Source organism: Hermetia illucens, chromosome 2, assembly GCF_905115235.1.
Source record: "Hermetia illucens chromosome 2, iHerIll2.2.curated.20191125, whole genome shotgun sequence".
Lineage (NCBI taxonomy): Eukaryota > Metazoa > Arthropoda > Insecta > Diptera > Stratiomyidae > Hermetia > Hermetia illucens.
The window spans coordinates 93,172,548-93,189,311 of record NC_051850.1 but is presented as its reverse complement, the minus strand read 5'-3'; the positions used below and the strand labels follow the sequence as shown (position 1 = coordinate 93,189,311).

Sequence of the window (16,764 nt, the reverse complement as noted above, 5' to 3'; positions counted from 1 at the left end):
GTGGGTCTTTCCGGTAAGCGTACCAATATTTACGGTACAGATATGTATTTATTTTACTCGGATTAACTTGCTAACGTTCTGACGCCGTCCATGCATCAAGAACACTTGCTCATTTCCTGTAGCGTTGACTAACGTGAACTGCCTAGCATTTCTTTGAAGCTTTTAATTCAACACATTCATTTTTGAATGCATTTTCTTAGTCAGCCTGTCGCGGGACTTATCCCCAAGAAAGACCAGGTAGAATTAAGCATAGCGGAGAAATTCCAACTAAAGTTTATTTATCTATTTTTCCTGATCTAGGCATTTATGATCACAAGGAATTGATAAAAAAATATTGGAAATACTGGAGAGAATTATTAATATCAATGAAAATGGTCATCATCATCCGATTGATAATGTCGCAGCAATGTATATCCAGGCTGCATTACCCACGGAAAGTCACTGACGAATTAGGACAAAGTAAAGAGCTGAGTACATAACACCCCATCCCATTTTTAGTGAGCCAACGTTTCTGTTTCATTATCATCACATTTATTATTATTTAATTGGCGAATCTACAGCAGCGGGATAAACAGAAAGGCGAACACGAACGTCCATGGCGCCACCTGGATTTGACAATAGGACAAAGAGATCTAGAGGCTGAAATTCAAACAATTGGGCCATCGCACCGTTGTTTAAGATACTATGTATATCACACTGTCATTGACAAAATTAGAATATGTTGTTGGGAATTCTTTTGTATAATTTATTTATTTAGCGGCTAGTCGATCATGGCTCTAGAAATTTCCTTATAATAGTACAGTTAGTTCGTATGTGCGCTCAGAAGATAAAGCAGAACGAGATCTATGCTATGCTGAACTAAACGTTGGCAATGCTTGCCATCTCCTAAGAATTTCGGCAACCATACATCTCTAGTGGAAATAGCAATTGGGGGTTTTTCTTGTCGAAATGGGCCTATGTGCGCTTCAATTAAATTTTCTCTCTAACAAGCCACCATTCGCCTAGTATTCTAGCGCGTCGTAAACTCGAGAATTGAAATAATTGCCGGTTGAGAGGGAGAAGTACTCAAACAAGGCTACCGAAAGAATACATTCAGTTTTATTATCAAGAACCACGTTCCAGGTGTCTTAAGCGAATGCTAATGAAGAACAAATGTTTGTTTTGTTTATGACCGCAGACGCTCAACTGGTACGCAATTCGCTAGTTAGAGTTCATATTCATATTAATTTGAACGCAGCATGTGCCGGTGTAACAGGTTGGAGAACTAGCGAGTCGCACCTCCTTTCGCGTTGACTCTCTCACTATCTCGCCGCGGTATCCTCCGGTGAAATGGAGCCGTGCACAAGTGATAAAATTCCACCTGAGTGATCCGGATATTTACGGACTATGTCGTTTTACTATATTAGATTGCAGTGAAAGGTTGTGACGAAAGTGTTGTGGGTGATAACTGAGATTGCGTAGAGTTTATCCAGTATTGCTGGAAGTTTTGAAACAGTGCTCTGTGTCGTTGCGAAAGGGAAATTTATAGAAAAAGATGCAGCCGCTTTCGGCTAATGGGCTTCATCTACTATGTAAGGAGTTTTTTGTGCTGTGCTGATAAAAAGGTCGTTCTTGTGAATTCACTTGAAGGAGTACTTTAAAAAAACTTTACTTATTATCAATTCGATGCCACTGCAATGGTGAAGTAAATGTCTGCATGCTTTCCATTCTAGCTATGCTACCTGACGGCATTCCTGCATCAGATAGATTCCAGCCAATATTTTAATAAAATAAATCCTGTCAATTTTATCTGGAGGATTCATTGATTCCATTTCGTTAAATATGTTGAGTGGGCTCCTGAGTCTAAATTGTTAATTACTTAGTCATTAGCTGACCTTCCGCCTGCTGCTAATGTAAATGCTTTGTTTGGACAGTCCAATTTTTCAACTTTTCATCCAGTTATTTTAATTTTGGACTTATAATTGGAATTTTTGATCTGTGTTCTTGGATTTAAATTCTGACGAATAAATTTGCCATACAATACTCCACAGAGTGATTGATAGAGATTCTCAATAATAATAATTATTAGCGTGACAATCCAAATAGATTAGGACTTTATAGTGTGTTAGAGCACTTCATTTGAGACCGTAAGAGTACATTACACGATTATGGTACACCGCAGGAAACAATGGTCAGCACTTAGCTCGCTCGAGATTATTACCCTGATCCGAATCAGGTACTCATTCATAGCTGGATAAACTATGTAGGGAATATATAGAAGTCAATTAACCCACAGTGCTTTAATCACGCATACGAACTATTGTTCCCGGTTTACCGAAATGTGCTTCAGCTCCCTCCACAACTTCTCGAGAAGCTGCAAGACATATTATTATTTTTATTCTGTTAAAGGAAAGTCGCATCGCGTCCTTAAAGAACTATTGTGTCCCTTTTACTGGTAATAGTGTACCTATTGATCATAGTATCTCAAGCAGGCCTATAACCGTCAGGAACTTTGGTATGTTCTCTACTTCCAGATTTTTCAGCTTTGCATCTGGTATTAGACATACCCAGCAGTGGAGTTGTCGTGGTTTCTTTATGTAATACTTATGTTTGTCGTGCCGGGTCAGAGCACCCCGATGATATGGCGTCGAAAAAGTTGCCGAAAGCAAGGGCCTTTCGAGTAACAGTCTTCCACTTGTTGCAGAGAGATAGTTACCGCAAAATAGTTGATATTGGTGTTGATATTTGCATTTTCGGATTTTGGACGAAATAGCCAAAGTAGATCTAATGCTGTTAATGCGTTGAATATCGAGTTTGGTGCCGCCGTCGGAAAAAACAACGCTTCTAGATATAAAAATTTATGGACGCTTTTATTGTATTAATGCAGAGGTCCGATGACTAGATAGACTGAGGATCTTGGTTTATTTGGTGTTAGTTATATCGCATTGAAGGTGTCCCATGTTGCTAGCCTCCTTTGTGTGGCTAAGGTTCAGGACGTGGTGTGAGAGCCGCCTAGTCGAGTTGCTTGGGGAACGGTCTCATAGTCCATTGTACCCTCGATATTTTCTGGATATGGAAGTCTGGAGAATAGTTCAAAACGATCTGGAGTATGTTGATGTGGTCGGCGCAAGTGAATTCAGAACAGAAACTAGCCTGCTGTTTGTCGGTGTAATTATAGAGATGTTCTTTGATGCGTTCTAAGCCTGCTCTCTTTCGAAACCTCAACAATCATCGCTTTTTTCCACTTAGTGGGAAAGATCTCATATTCACATAATTTACTACCGAGTGGTAGTAGCAGCACTGCAGAAACTGCAAAACTAATTTCGCTTACGTTTTGAAAATTGTGAACGATGGTGAAATGTTCCGCTCAATTGTTTAGCTCTTCATGATCGTGAGTGGGGGCCTATCGTTAACGTTCTTACCAGACTATCGAAAGATCTGCGACCACCTGCCCCATCATGATGCGTGGTATCGTTATAAATTAGCGTAATGTTAAATGTTCTTTTATCACGATTCACCACGTAGCAATTACCGCGAATTGATACGATTGACTAGGTATTTTAGCCACCAGAGGTAAATCTAGTACGAAGTACAAACCCCGGAGGCTCGGCGCTTCGAGTATAAAGGCTTTGTGTTGACCTCAAACACGAAGAAGAATAAGGATAGGAGAATACAATTTTGAGACCGTTGACAATTTCTATCTAGGGTCGAAAATCACGGTTGTTGTCAGCCAACAGAGCCTATTTCAGCTTACAAAGACTGTTCCGCTCGAAACCTCTCACCATAGGGTCAAAGCTCTTACTGTACAAGACTATGATCTTGCCAGTCCTCATGTATTCCTCGGAAACTTGGGTTCTTAGTAAGAAAAATTGCGAACTCTTGGCCGCGTTCGGGAGAAGAATCCTCCGAAGAATTTTTGGCCCCCTACATGGGGATGGACGATTCCGTAGCCTACACAATGACGAAATCTATGAGCGATACCATGACCGTCCGGTTGTAGATAAAATCCGGCTCAATAGGTTACGGTGGGTGGGTCACTTAACCCGTATGGATGAGGATGATCCCACCCGGAAAGTCTATAAGGGCAATATCTATGGTAGAAAAAGAGGACGAGGAGACCCTGCCTAAGATGGAGCGATGGCGTAGGTCAGGACGCCAGACAGCTTTTAGGGACATCGAATTAGTGGATCTCAGCGCAAAACCGGGATGTCTGGAGTTCCTTATTAAGGCAGGCTTCGACCGGATACCGGTTGTTGCGCCGTTGATGATGATGATGTTGACCTTATGTGAGGAACTTTCTACATGCACGATTTTCAATTTGTACATAGCTAAGAAACATTTCTTCATATATTTCCAAACTCCAAGATATATTTACAGATTAACGACAGATTTTACGCTCATTGTAAATAAGCGCACATTGCCTATACAGCACAATCATGTATATTTATACACAATTGATCAAAGACATCTCAATATTTCCTCTTGACTTCATGCACAAAAGCATATGTACACATCCATCTTAACTGGATACCACCCGCAAAATTCATTGGCATATGCAAATATATATTTCGAGTAATTGATGCTGATATACAAATAACAAAAAAATCTAAGATGTTCCCTTGCATGACGAGGACATACACGACGATACATGATGAGGACGTCATACCTATTAGAATGCAATAAATTAGTTAAAATAGTTGGATTTATTTTAAACTTTTCAGAATGATGCCATATCTTATCACTTATACTGAATCCAATTTTGTACTTCTAGCATAAATTTAAGGAGGGTTTCCTGACAAATTTCTAAAATATGGTAAACTGACATTATTAACCTTACTTCAGTAGATATCTGAATAAGATGTTTTTATTAGATTTCATATAGATGCCTCACTGTGGTTTTCTTCAGTTCTTTCGGTTGTATAAGTTTTGATAACGAGACTTTCGGGGCACACATTTTGAGCATTCACTTCCCTATGGTCTTCCAGATTCGAAAAGTACTAATTGAGCCCTTTCATTTGGTACCCTACACGTCCATATTCAGTGAAAAACAAGTTGCACCCCGCTTTCGCATGTTCGGCCCGCCTTAAGCTCAAGAAGAACAACAACAAGGGATTCATAGACCACACATCATCATCATCATCAACGGCGCAACAACCGGTATCCGGTCTAGGCCTGCCTTAATAAGGAACTCCAGACATCCCGGTTTTGCGCCGAGGTCCACCAATTCGATATCCCTAAAAGCTGTCTGGCGTCCTGGCCCACGCCATCGCTCCATCTTAGGCAGGGTCTGCCTCGTCTTCTTTTCCTACCATAGATATTGCCCTTATAGACTTTCCGGGTGGGATCATCTTCATCCATACGGATTAAGTGACCCGCCCACCGTAACCTATTGAGCAGGATTTTATCCACAACCGGACGGTCATGGTATCGCTCATAGATTTCGTCATTGTGTAGGCTACGGAATCGTCCATCCTCATATATAGACCACACGTTCTTACCAAATTTCGTGTCGATACGTTCAGCTGTTTCCGAGTAAATCTGATGTGATACACAGACAGATGGACAGACAGACATTGAATCGATTTTAATAAGGTCTTGTTTCACACAAAACCTTAAAAAACGGTTAGGCTCCAATGAAGCTCCGAATATTTGGTAGGAAGACAATAAACTATTTAACTGTTTGGTGATCAAGGATATAACACTTATTCACATCAAACTGACTAGAAAATTAGCCGAAAATTGCTAAAGGTTTGGTAATTATCATCAGCGGATGGAGTTGAATGGTGTGCTTAAAGATATGTCAGATATAGTGGTACTCACTATTACTTCTCAATATAGAAAAATAATTGAAAGACCTTTAATGAGCCTCCAGTTTTATTCTGCAAATTTAGAATTGAGTGAGTTGGCTGCAAGGGTGGTTTCTGCGGAAAGTTGGATACCAACGATTGTGGATACGATGCTTGGGATGGAAATGTTTTCGGACTAGGTGTAACGATAATGTTACTACTAATGGGAAAATAGTCGAGGTAAGAGCGACAGTTATTATCATAGGTGGCAGATATAAGGGACTGGTTGATACTGTCCTGAGAGCTGGCGTGAAAACTGGTGAAGCTCTGCTCCCGTTTCACAATTATTTTTGGCGTTGAGATCCATCTACTATTTCACGTCAACGTCCTCCTTAGGACTGGATTGTAATCAGTGACTTGAAAACACACTAAAATTGAAAAAGTTAAACTCATGGGTTTGTAACCCGAGTTTGCATGAAAGCACTCTTTGTGGCGTATGCCCGACAAAAAATAATTCAAGCTTATAAATTTTTCTCGGAAATTCACGATCCGGATCTGAGATGTTGGAAAAATTTGCTCATTGAGATAGTGGCGCCTAATACGACTTCAGTGAAAGGCAAAGAAGACCGTGTGAAAGTGGCTTCTGGACGACTTGAGTTGGTTTCGGACGCTTGTTCTTGAGTACTCCTTGTCACAACGCCGAGCACTGAATACTCTGGCGCGGAGGGAATCGCCCGCTCACTCTCTATTTCGGTAGGCTGGCTTCTTCACCAATTGCAGTATGGGATAAAACAAAATCACCCAAATTTCGCCAACATTAAGATAAATTTGACCCACTTTTAAGCTTTAAAATATATAAATCGATACTCAGTCACGCCCCCAGATAGAAAGTCAAGTGACTGTTAGGGTAGGCTTCGTTTTCTTGAAGATGAAGTTGAAAATACAGGTCCTTGTTAAAAGCCACTGCAAAGAATGAGCCTCCAAAAGAAACATATGAACATGGTTACAAGGAAATTGTTTCTGACTTGAGAGGAGAGGTCATAGTTATATAGCGATAAACATATTTAGCAGAATAGCTAGTGATCGTCAGTGTACTGCTTCTTCTAGCGTTCGGTGAAATATATCTGAAACATGAGAAAGGCCAATGAAAGCAAGTTTGTCGAGCTTTTTACAAGAGTTGAACGCAAATAAAAAAACTATTGCTAAGCACTCATGGTTTTAATACACACATGAATAAGTGAAATCGTTGGCAGGCCTGTCGAGCGGGGGGAAGAAAGAGGGTGATTCAGAGGGAATAGTTTAGTTCGAATCACAGTTAGATACTAGACAGCTACCTCACTCCCCCTTGCCCCTCAAGGGGGGAAATCAGTGCGAGTACACACGATTTCAAATTGTTCTGCTCTTGAGCATGAGCGAGATGTACCGAAAACCCGATCAGCTGTGTTTGACATACCGCCCGGACTTGCCAATGTATTGGTGAGATTGGCAAGTTTTTGCCTATGTGTAAGTGAATACGTGAAACAACTTTTTGCTATATGGGTGAGCACGCCGTAGTACCAGAATAGCAAAAGCTCACCGATCTCTCTCTTACCAATACGATTTGACGAAGATTATGCCTTTTCCTTGTTTAGCGTCTCTGATGTGTACAGATAAGCTTCTGCAAGCACATTTGCAAGTGGGGTCATTGTTGTAAGGGTACTGCCTATAGTAGATCTACTGTGGTTCGAATATTCCTCTTGCGGAGTCCATGTGAGTCAATGCCATCGATGAAGAGAAACAGATAGAATATCACCCTCTCATTGTCAAAATCGGGTTGAGAGCACATATCTATGAAAGACAAGGGACTTCTATCTCCATGCTCTAGCGTGTTACTAAAGCTGGGTTTGTTTCTTCAAATGTGGTGCTCAACATACCCAGGGCATGCATCGTAATGGAGGTCTCTCTCTCTAGTGGGGACATCGCTAGGCGTGCCATCATGGCAAAATTAGGAGGCTATGTAAACCCCTGATAACTCGTAAACTGGCACGCGGCTCTAATGCTTTCCTATAATATTGGAGCATCTATCTCAAAATCGAGAAACTGGGGCCATTAGGGTAAACCCTAAAATCCGAATTTAAATAATTTCTTGATGGATGTTCTTATCTCCAGAGCAGCAGATTTTAGCCACTTTGGCTGTTTAATTTTTTGCTTGAAAGTTGAGTTAGTTGGGAGCTATTGCTATGAAAAATTGTTTGTTCTTTGGTACGATTACATACTTGCGATATTTATCACCGATATCCGTTTCCACTTATATTTGGAGACTGTGATAACGTATCTATTTATAGTGAGTGTATTTGCCGCAATGCATTTTTTCTAGAGAAAACCTGTGTCGGACTTATTTTAGGTGGTCATCAGATAGTAATCCAAAATGCTCACTAAGATTTATGTATGGCAAACAAAAAAATAAGCATATTCTGTAAAGCACTGATAAAACGGTTTTTGTTGTGGTTTTACTAAATAAAGCCTTCATGTCCCATACATAGTCAGTTTGCTGGGAATTTCGCGTGGTTCACCTAATTTCCATACAGTCGCCTCGCTTAACCAAGTGTACAAGTGATTATGAAAATTTTCGAAAAAAAAGATTCCCAGATTTTCGGCGAGTTAACAGTTCGTTTGTTGCTCATAATTCGCACCATTGAAGTGTGCCGCGCCAAGCATTGCTTTGTTGATTGACGGTTTTGTGTTTGGGTCATCTCTTTCTCGGCCAGTGAAATGTGTGATAATCCGTGAAATAAATATGATAATCTTGAATCTCTGTTGTTTGTCTTCTACATTCGTGTGATCTGCATCAGTTTGCATCCTAATAGCATTCTAATGAATACAGTGTGGCTAAAAATGACGTAATGTATGTACAGTGCTCATAAATTACAGTGAAATTTTATTTGAGTTTAGAATTCCAGCGTTTTTATGCCCGTGCAAGCAGTTGCCATAATACCAGATAGTGAATGTGCTCGTAAAATAGTCAGCAACCGCCCTCCAATGCCGCAAGTAGTGCAGGACGATGACGAGGAGACAGTCCGGCTTAGGTAAGGCAAAAGGAAGTCATAATTCGAATAGATTAATTACGACATACATAACTGTCCATTGTGAGCGTTGGCCTATGTGTGGGTTCGGCATCGTGTCCTTTTTCCTGCCTCGCCGTGAATAAGCTTAAATGAAAATTTATGAGGCTTTCGTGGATACCAAGCTGGTTTTCATGGAAATGTTTTTTACCTAGGACATGACGGAATGTTCTATTTACATCGGCATGGTCCTGTGGACATTACCAATGTGCCTTGTTCTACTCCATTAGACAAAAAACGAATTGAACATTTTGTGAACTATCGTTAGAAGCAGTTTTTAAATAATGCTTTTATTCGGTTTCAATGGTCCTCATCGACATCAAGTAGTGAACTTAGATGGAAGCGTTTTTTGCTGAATCACTTCGACATCATCAAGGATGAATTTCATCGCTCAAGTCCAAGTCATCTTCGCATTATCTTCATCTTCTTATTTGAGACATATGAATTGAAGTTGGAGAACTGAAAGTTACAAAAACTATTCCCTGATCGTTAGTTATCTCAAATTGCTTATGCTTTTTCGAATATGCTTTTTACCAATGTTGACATGTATATTGGGGTCTCCCAGTTTACTTAGTAAAAAGTGACATTTTTATACTGAATCAGGTACATATATTTACAATTCCAGTTTTTTTCCAGAACAAGAAGTTGTTTTAGATAAGATAGACGCAGAATTACAAATCAAAGGAAATGCTATTTGCTTATGTCTTTGGTCGAGTGATACAGCAATCAAGAGGTTGTTTGTCCATCTGAGGAGATTATTCAGTCCACTGTTTCCGCTGCAGCCTTTCTGAATTCATCTTTTGGGTGTATTGGTTTTATTTTATTAGGTATAGATAGCTAAATAATAAAATGTAGAGTCGAAAATATGATTCCTATCATTGAAATGTACAGCATGGTTAGAAGCACTTCCTGAATTTAAATGTGTAGAAATTCATATCCTAATATATCTCTTTCGGTTTTTAAAAGAAACTGCATCCAAGCGCAGAATTCGAGCTTATACTATTTCTGTTGGTGGCAATATTCCAGAGGTGTTAAGCAAAGTGTGCGGATGCCACTGTTTAGAACGCTGGGCTGTCGTACGGAAGGTCGCAGTTCAAATCTCACTGTTGGTACAGGGAATTGTTATCGTAACTGGATGTCGGATACCGGTCGACTCAGCTGTGAATGAGTGCCTGAGTCAAATCAGGGTAATTATCTCGGGCGAACGCAATGCTGACCACATTGCCTCCTATAGGATACTGTAATCCTGTAGTGCCACGTTACGGTGTTGCACACTTCAAGGCCCAGATCTAATATGGATTGTGGCGCTAATGATTATTATATTTAAGTAAAGTAGAGTGGGGAGTTGTGACACGCGTTCCTCTCAAGAGCTAAAAATACTATTGAAAAATTTGTTTGATCATCTAAATATATAGAATGGTCAATTCCACTCCTAATACAACCTCTGGAATGAGAAGTTGAAGAGAGAATATTTATGTGTAATAAAAAGTGGAAAATCGTACTTAAATTCGCTCGTTCAATCAATCTTGTTCGCAATGACTACTTCTCATGGAATCTCCCAGATCAGATTAGATTATCCTGGTTCTTAACAAGGATGCTATCAAACGCGTAAAGCGCACCTCCAATCCTATTCTGATTAAAGCCTCCGTGAAGGCTTTGATACTAATGTTCTTCAATGCTTCCTCTATATCTAGAAAGGCAGTTTTTGTTGATTTGCCTTTGAAGTAGACATGGTAAGATTTAGAGAAGGGCATCCTCTAGACGATCGGCCTGGAGCATTTTAGGTCCTTCAATAGGAAAAGGCGGTACTGATTATTCGAAAGTCATCCGCGGACTCAAGGCCGCGCCATCCTGCTTTCAGTATGAAAACTACATGCGCGCGTTTCCGGGAGTACGTAACATATTAGAACGAAATACACCTCCGATAAATCTCTACAAGCCATGGAACAACCCTTTCTTGCGTTTCTGGATCAGAAATTTTAATGAGTCTTGCAGACTCGCAGGTGGTTCCTATGTTCTTCCCGGTAGTCTTGATGACATTTAAGTTGTTAAGTCTTCTTAGGATCTCTTAAAGGGTGAGGGACGTCGATTGAAGAGTATCCAACTGTGACCAAAGGAGGATCTCTACTTGGTCTGCGGCACGTCTAGCATGATCTGCTTGTTAAGGAGATCGTCCGTCCCCGTCGGACCGTCGATCTTCATATCCTCAAAAGCTCCGTTGGCGATGTTGGCTTAGTTTAACTCGCCGTCTAATTTTACGGCGCAGGGCACTTTCACCTTTACGTTCCTAACCCCGAATCGCGTTTTGTAGCCCGTCTTTTCTGGTGCTTTCAGGTACGGAGTAGAAAACTTGGCTGATCATCTGGAGTTCGTCCTCCTTGATCAGCACCTAGTCGTCCATGGGAATCCTGGGGTTTTGAAGACGCAAGGATTGGATAAGCTGATCATTATCCATACGGATCTCCAGCAACTAGATGCGAGCCATATGTCTCATAGGAACCCGGGAATGGGATAATCTTGAGCTTTACGGCTAATGTTTTCTGTCCGACTCTTCTTGATCCTTTTGATGCGATTTCCTGCACAGGTTTAGTTGGCGCAGTCGGAAAGCCCATTTCGTCCATACTCCAAAGTCGCTACGGTTCAAATTTATACCTCGTTTAAATATTGTAGTATAAAGGTTACGGTAAAAATGCATTGGATTCAAAAAAGTCGTTATCACCTTTTGTGCTGATGTGCGCTGGTATTCGTATTGAATGCCTTTCATGCCGGTACATAATACCAGCTATTTTTTTCCGGGCTGTAGGATATTTAAAAAAAACGAAAAAGTTGACTGACGGTTTCGTCCAGGGCAGAGGTAACTTATCAGACGCTGCCTCACCTCTGCCCTGGGAGCAGCATCACCGAAAGTAACGACAGATGATAATTGCTCCACTAAAGTATAATCGGAAACACGTAATGGGTACGAATTATATTCAAATGAAATCCGTCATAAGTCCAGACCTAAACCAGACCGAAGTAATTTTTTTGTTGAGGATGCTGAGAGTCCTGAGTCCGCACCCACTTGGCGACGGACCGGACCACTTGTAAGATATTTGATGCCAATTTTCGCAATCTCATTTTCTTAACTTGTGCTCAATTCGTGATATCATTTTGGCGACTTTGAAGATGTGTTGCATCATGCATGGCCTTTTTGTATATCAAAGATCTGTTCACATAAGAAATAAAAACACACGTACGAGTACACAAAAAATAAAACCTAACTCAAAACCTTGAATGCGAGTTATGACTCCATCGGTGATCCCGGCCATCTTCAACTTCAATAAACATTACAAAAGGCATCCAACGTGGGTACCGAATATTTGGAATTGACAGGAAACCATGAAATTCTATTTGCTCATAAGTAGTAGGTAAGTTTTGAAGTTGCATTGGCAGTCTGCTGTCCATAAGTTCTGAATTTAGAGTGTTAAGGAGCTGAAAAATTAGGGGGTCGTCATTAAATATCACTTCATTTTTAACTTTTTTAAAATTAATTTAATTAGACTTGACTCTGTGTTTTCAGTAGTTTTGAATTGATCTTGGTTGATTTGGATCTTCGGTAACTTAAAGTCACACCAGTACATCGGGATTAACTAAATTCACCCGTCATTCTCTCATCATAGCTCGTGTTTATTTCTTTTTTGGGTACAGCAATGCCATTTGTACATACAAACTATTCACTTTTATACTTTTGTCCTATATAACTTTGCAGCAGGTTTCACAGCCTATTGATAGCACATTGCTCAAGCACAAAGCTTACTATAAGGTCAGTCAACCAAAATGATCATTTTGCGATCAGCAGTAGATTTAGGAGTTTCTTCTGGAAGTGCGCAACAAGAGAGGTGATGACATCGGTCTCGAAAGGGATCACAATCTAATGGTCCCTTGCTTTCGCATGTATGTTACGTTTGCCATTCCTCGCAGGGTTAGAAAGCTGCGCTTGTTACACTGAGTAACCCGCTTCAGAATATTGATAGGCTTTGAGCCACTACTAACAATGCTCTTATCTCGGGTCATACGCGTTGTTCCTCATGTACCGAAGGGCGGTTGATTGCGAAATCGGGGAAACCGATTATTCAACGGAGCGGATTGAAGGTACTATAAACCAATGCAAGTAATGACGGGGCTGACACATTCGAGTTCCTATATCATACGAAATCGCGAATATTCATGTGATCGCAAATTTTTCGATGGTCCTGAGTGGGACGATCCTTAATTGTATTACATTCGATGAGGTCGCTTTTGTTGTGCATGAAATGGCTAACCACCGTAACATGCAGATAGAGACTGTTCTTTCAAACAGGAGAAAAATCATTTCAGCTATCAATGAACTCAAACGCAGTAAAGTCCCTGGGCTTGACGGTCTCCCCGCGGAGGTGTTTATCGCTCTGGAGAAATTAATAGCTTTTATCAAAGCAAAATATGAATGCGCAAAATGTCCCGGGTTGCATCGAGGTAAAATCTTGTTTGAAGTCCAAAGCTATTCAAGTCGCCTTGTCTTCAGAATGTGGAAGTGTTCATTGGATCATGATATTTTTTCTTGAACACACCGACTTGGATGACATTTGGTTGCCTTCTTAACGAATCATTTTTTTTTGTGGAGTAGGGTATGTGAATCCGTTTACTCCCGGAACAGTACGCTGTTGGACTACTAACTGAACACCTCCCTGTCATCAGAGAACTAGTCTGGAACCGTTTGACACATTACTTCGGGCTAGCCCTCCCGCTCAGTGTTCTTCGCAATAAGACAAGCCCAAGCATAATGCGCAATACGATTCCAGCTGCCAGCGCTCTTCAGCATCTCTCTGACAATGTTGTCTGGAGAGAGCTCCCCTGTGTCTGCATAAAGCTGCTAACGAAAGCCGTCCCACCTCTCGCAAGTGAAAAAGATGTGGTCAGCGTCGTCCGCCACTCCATTGTAGAACACACAATAAAGAGATCGCGCCTTCCCAATTCTGTACAGGGAAGACTGAAAACCTCCTCCGATCAAAAGTTGGGTAAGAAAGTAATCAATCTCATCGTGCGTTCAGTTCAACCACGGGTCTAATTTGTTGATGAACCGCACAGTCCACCTGCCCCTTGGCTCATTTTGCCAAGAAAGTTGCCACTTGGTAAGGGTGCGGGGGGGGGGGGGGGGTGGGGATCACTCCCGCGATCACCATCACAGCCGGTTCGAAGACGGTGCGATAAGCAGAGGCCACTCGCAAAGCTCCCCGCTTCTGCACTTGAGCAAGGCGTTTACGATGCACCTCCTTGTCAAGGGTATCAGCCCATACCTCCGAACGATAGAGCAGAACCAACTGCGTTGCTCCCATAAGGGGACGTCTCCTAGTTGGGCCTCCGACATTCACCATTAGCCATTCAAGGTCGCGACTCCAGCTGCAGCTCTGTCCGCTGCTGCTTTGATTTGCTCGAAGAAGCTCATCTTCGAGTCGAGTAAACTAAGGTATTTAACCGCTGGTTTTGACTCTATAGTCAACTTGCCGATCGATATGGGACGCAGTGTCGGGATTCTCCTTCTGGTCAAGATGACTACTTCGGTTTTTTCCAGCGCAAGGCTGAAACCGTAAGCAGTCATCCATCCCCTTACCGGTCGCATCAATATGGCAAGTCTGCTTTATGCCTGTTCAACAGTGTGTCCGGCAATAAGTGTGGCAACGTCGTCTGCATAACCGACCAGGCGCAACTCTTCGGGCGAGTTTCAGCAGACTATCGTAGGAAGCATTGCAGGGGTCCGGGTCTGGGATGGATCCCTGTGCTACTCTCGATGTGATTTCCATCCTCCCTTTAGCCCTCTAGCGTTTCACAGAGCAGGAAGCGGTCTTTCAGATAATTCCTCAATATTCGCAAGAGATAGCTTGGCACGTGAAATGGGTTTTCTAATGTGCCTAGCATATCTGTCCATCTTACGAAATTGACGGCATTTTTGAAATCAAGCGTTATGAGGAGCACTATCCGTCGAAATCGGCGGCTGTGTGCCTCGGTTCGATGAACCCCATCTACGACCTCCATAACTCCACTGTAGGTCTCCCTGTTCTGAACCCAAACTGCCTTGTGGATAAGTCCCCGGCAGCACGGATCGCTTCAGCGAGTCTATTCCTGATGAGCTTCTCGAGTACTATACAGCGGTCGGTATGCAGACGGGAGATCCGGGTCTCCTTTACCCTTATTGATCAACGCGAGTGTTGCCATTTTCCAGCGACAAGGAAAAATGCTCTCCTTCAAGCAAGCGTTGAACACTTCAAGCAGTCATTCTGGCCGTTGGCGGAACACCAGTTTGTAAACCTCCGCCGTGATGCCATCAGTGCCTGGCGCCTCCTTGCTTTTCATAGTGAGAACCGCTTCTTCGAGCTCTCTCATTGTGAAAAGGGGGCAATCCTCGACGCTTTCCGCGCTAAATACATCAACCCGTACAGGGTGTCTGGGGAACAATGCCCGCACAATGCGGTCCATCTGGTCGGTACTTTGTATGCAGGACCTCCGCAGAGCCCCGATTTTCCGGGTGACAAGCTTATAGCCAAATTCCCAAGGGTTTTCATTCACTTCATTGGCAAGTTTCTGCAGCCGCGAGCTTTGCTTTTATTTATAGCGCATAGCATAGCACTTCGAACACGATGTACTGGTGATCACTTGTCGAGAAGTCGTCTAGGACTCGCCACCCGTCCACCGATGATACCAGAGACTCCGACGAAAAAGTAATGTCATACCGGTTCATTAACCCCATATGGATTGGAAACGAGAGGCAAGTAGAGTTGGACCAACAAAACCAAGGTTCCCAATCACACATTAAGGAAGGGTGACAATTCATATAGTGCAACCGGCTCTCCCGAGTTGGTCAAAAAGTGGGTTTGCACACAATAGAGAAGGAGTGAGGGATGCCTTATGCCCCACCAATAATAGGTGAATTTGCATGAAATCGGTACGGTTTCCAGAAATATTAGCCAGCACAGTATGATACTGGTTCCAATATTTGCACCAAATTTCATGTCAACGGGTGTACCCGTTTCCGTGCAAAGAAAGTGTTACAAATAGATGGATAGCCAGACAGACGGACAAAAACGCCGACAGACAGACTGTGGAATGCGATACATCAATGACGAGACGTTATGTTTTCTCCAGTGAAAGATCTTCAGATGGGATTGTCTGACCTTCGGTCGATGGAACATCGAGTCAGACAAGCGGCCCGGAGAGCAGGAAGATAGTGGTGACATCAATCAAATACCTTGTAGTCATGATGATGATTCTTCGCTGAACTTCGAGCAGCGTTTGCAATATGTTTGCATTAAGACGCCCAATGAGGGGGCTCGTCTTACACCCATAAGCTACTTATAGCTAGGGGGGTTGACTTCTACTCTCGGAGAGATAAAGTTGTACAATTTCACACGACAAGCGGCATCAATAGTTCAACTCTGGACGTGGAAGGCGTTGAGATGCAAATCTGAGATATTTAGCGATGAAGATGCTCATTCTCGCTCATAGCGTAAACAAACAATTGGCCGAATCATTTTTCATTCGATCACCAGCCGTCTGAACCGTCAAAATGGATGGACCAAGTGCAACCCATCTACGTTTCGGCCGCCGGTCAACTGCGGACTTTTCAGGCGTAACTGACAGGCCGAACTGAACGTGGATGGCTTGCTTTAGATCGCAGGTGTGGGAATCGAATTTGTTTGAGGGGAAGGATGCCTATTGTTTAAGTCAATGCAGACTAGACTATTCGTCTCCCCCCTTATTCGCCACTTGTAACACCGCTGTCAACGTCGGTTTCCAAAGTGTGCAAACTCCGATCATTGAATTTCTCAAAAAGTGAGCCACTTTCAAAATTCACCTGGGATACGTTAACCCAGTCTGAAATCTGAGGG

At 42.2% G+C, this 16,764-nt stretch overlaps 1 protein-coding gene across 5 annotated transcripts in view; it reads left to right on the top strand.

Moving 5' to 3' along the window:
- Positions 1 to 16,764, top strand: part of LOC119648927 (adenylyl cyclase 78C) — a 386,778-nt gene that overhangs the window by 108,852 nt on the left and 261,162 nt on the right. For 3 of the 5 annotated variants that reach the window (XM_038050836.1, XM_038050835.1, XM_038050833.1), the window contains exon 1: positions 8,296 to 8,830. The exons of 1 other annotated variant lie outside the window; for it this stretch is intronic. In XM_038050836.1, coding sequence (XP_037906764.1) covers positions 8,712 to 8,830 — 119 coding nt within the window. In that variant the 5' untranslated portion in view covers positions 8,296 to 8,711. Of the gene's footprint in view, positions 1 to 8,295; positions 8,831 to 16,764 lie in introns of those variants that run through there. One more of the 5 variants, XM_038050834.1, reaches the window with a different exon arrangement.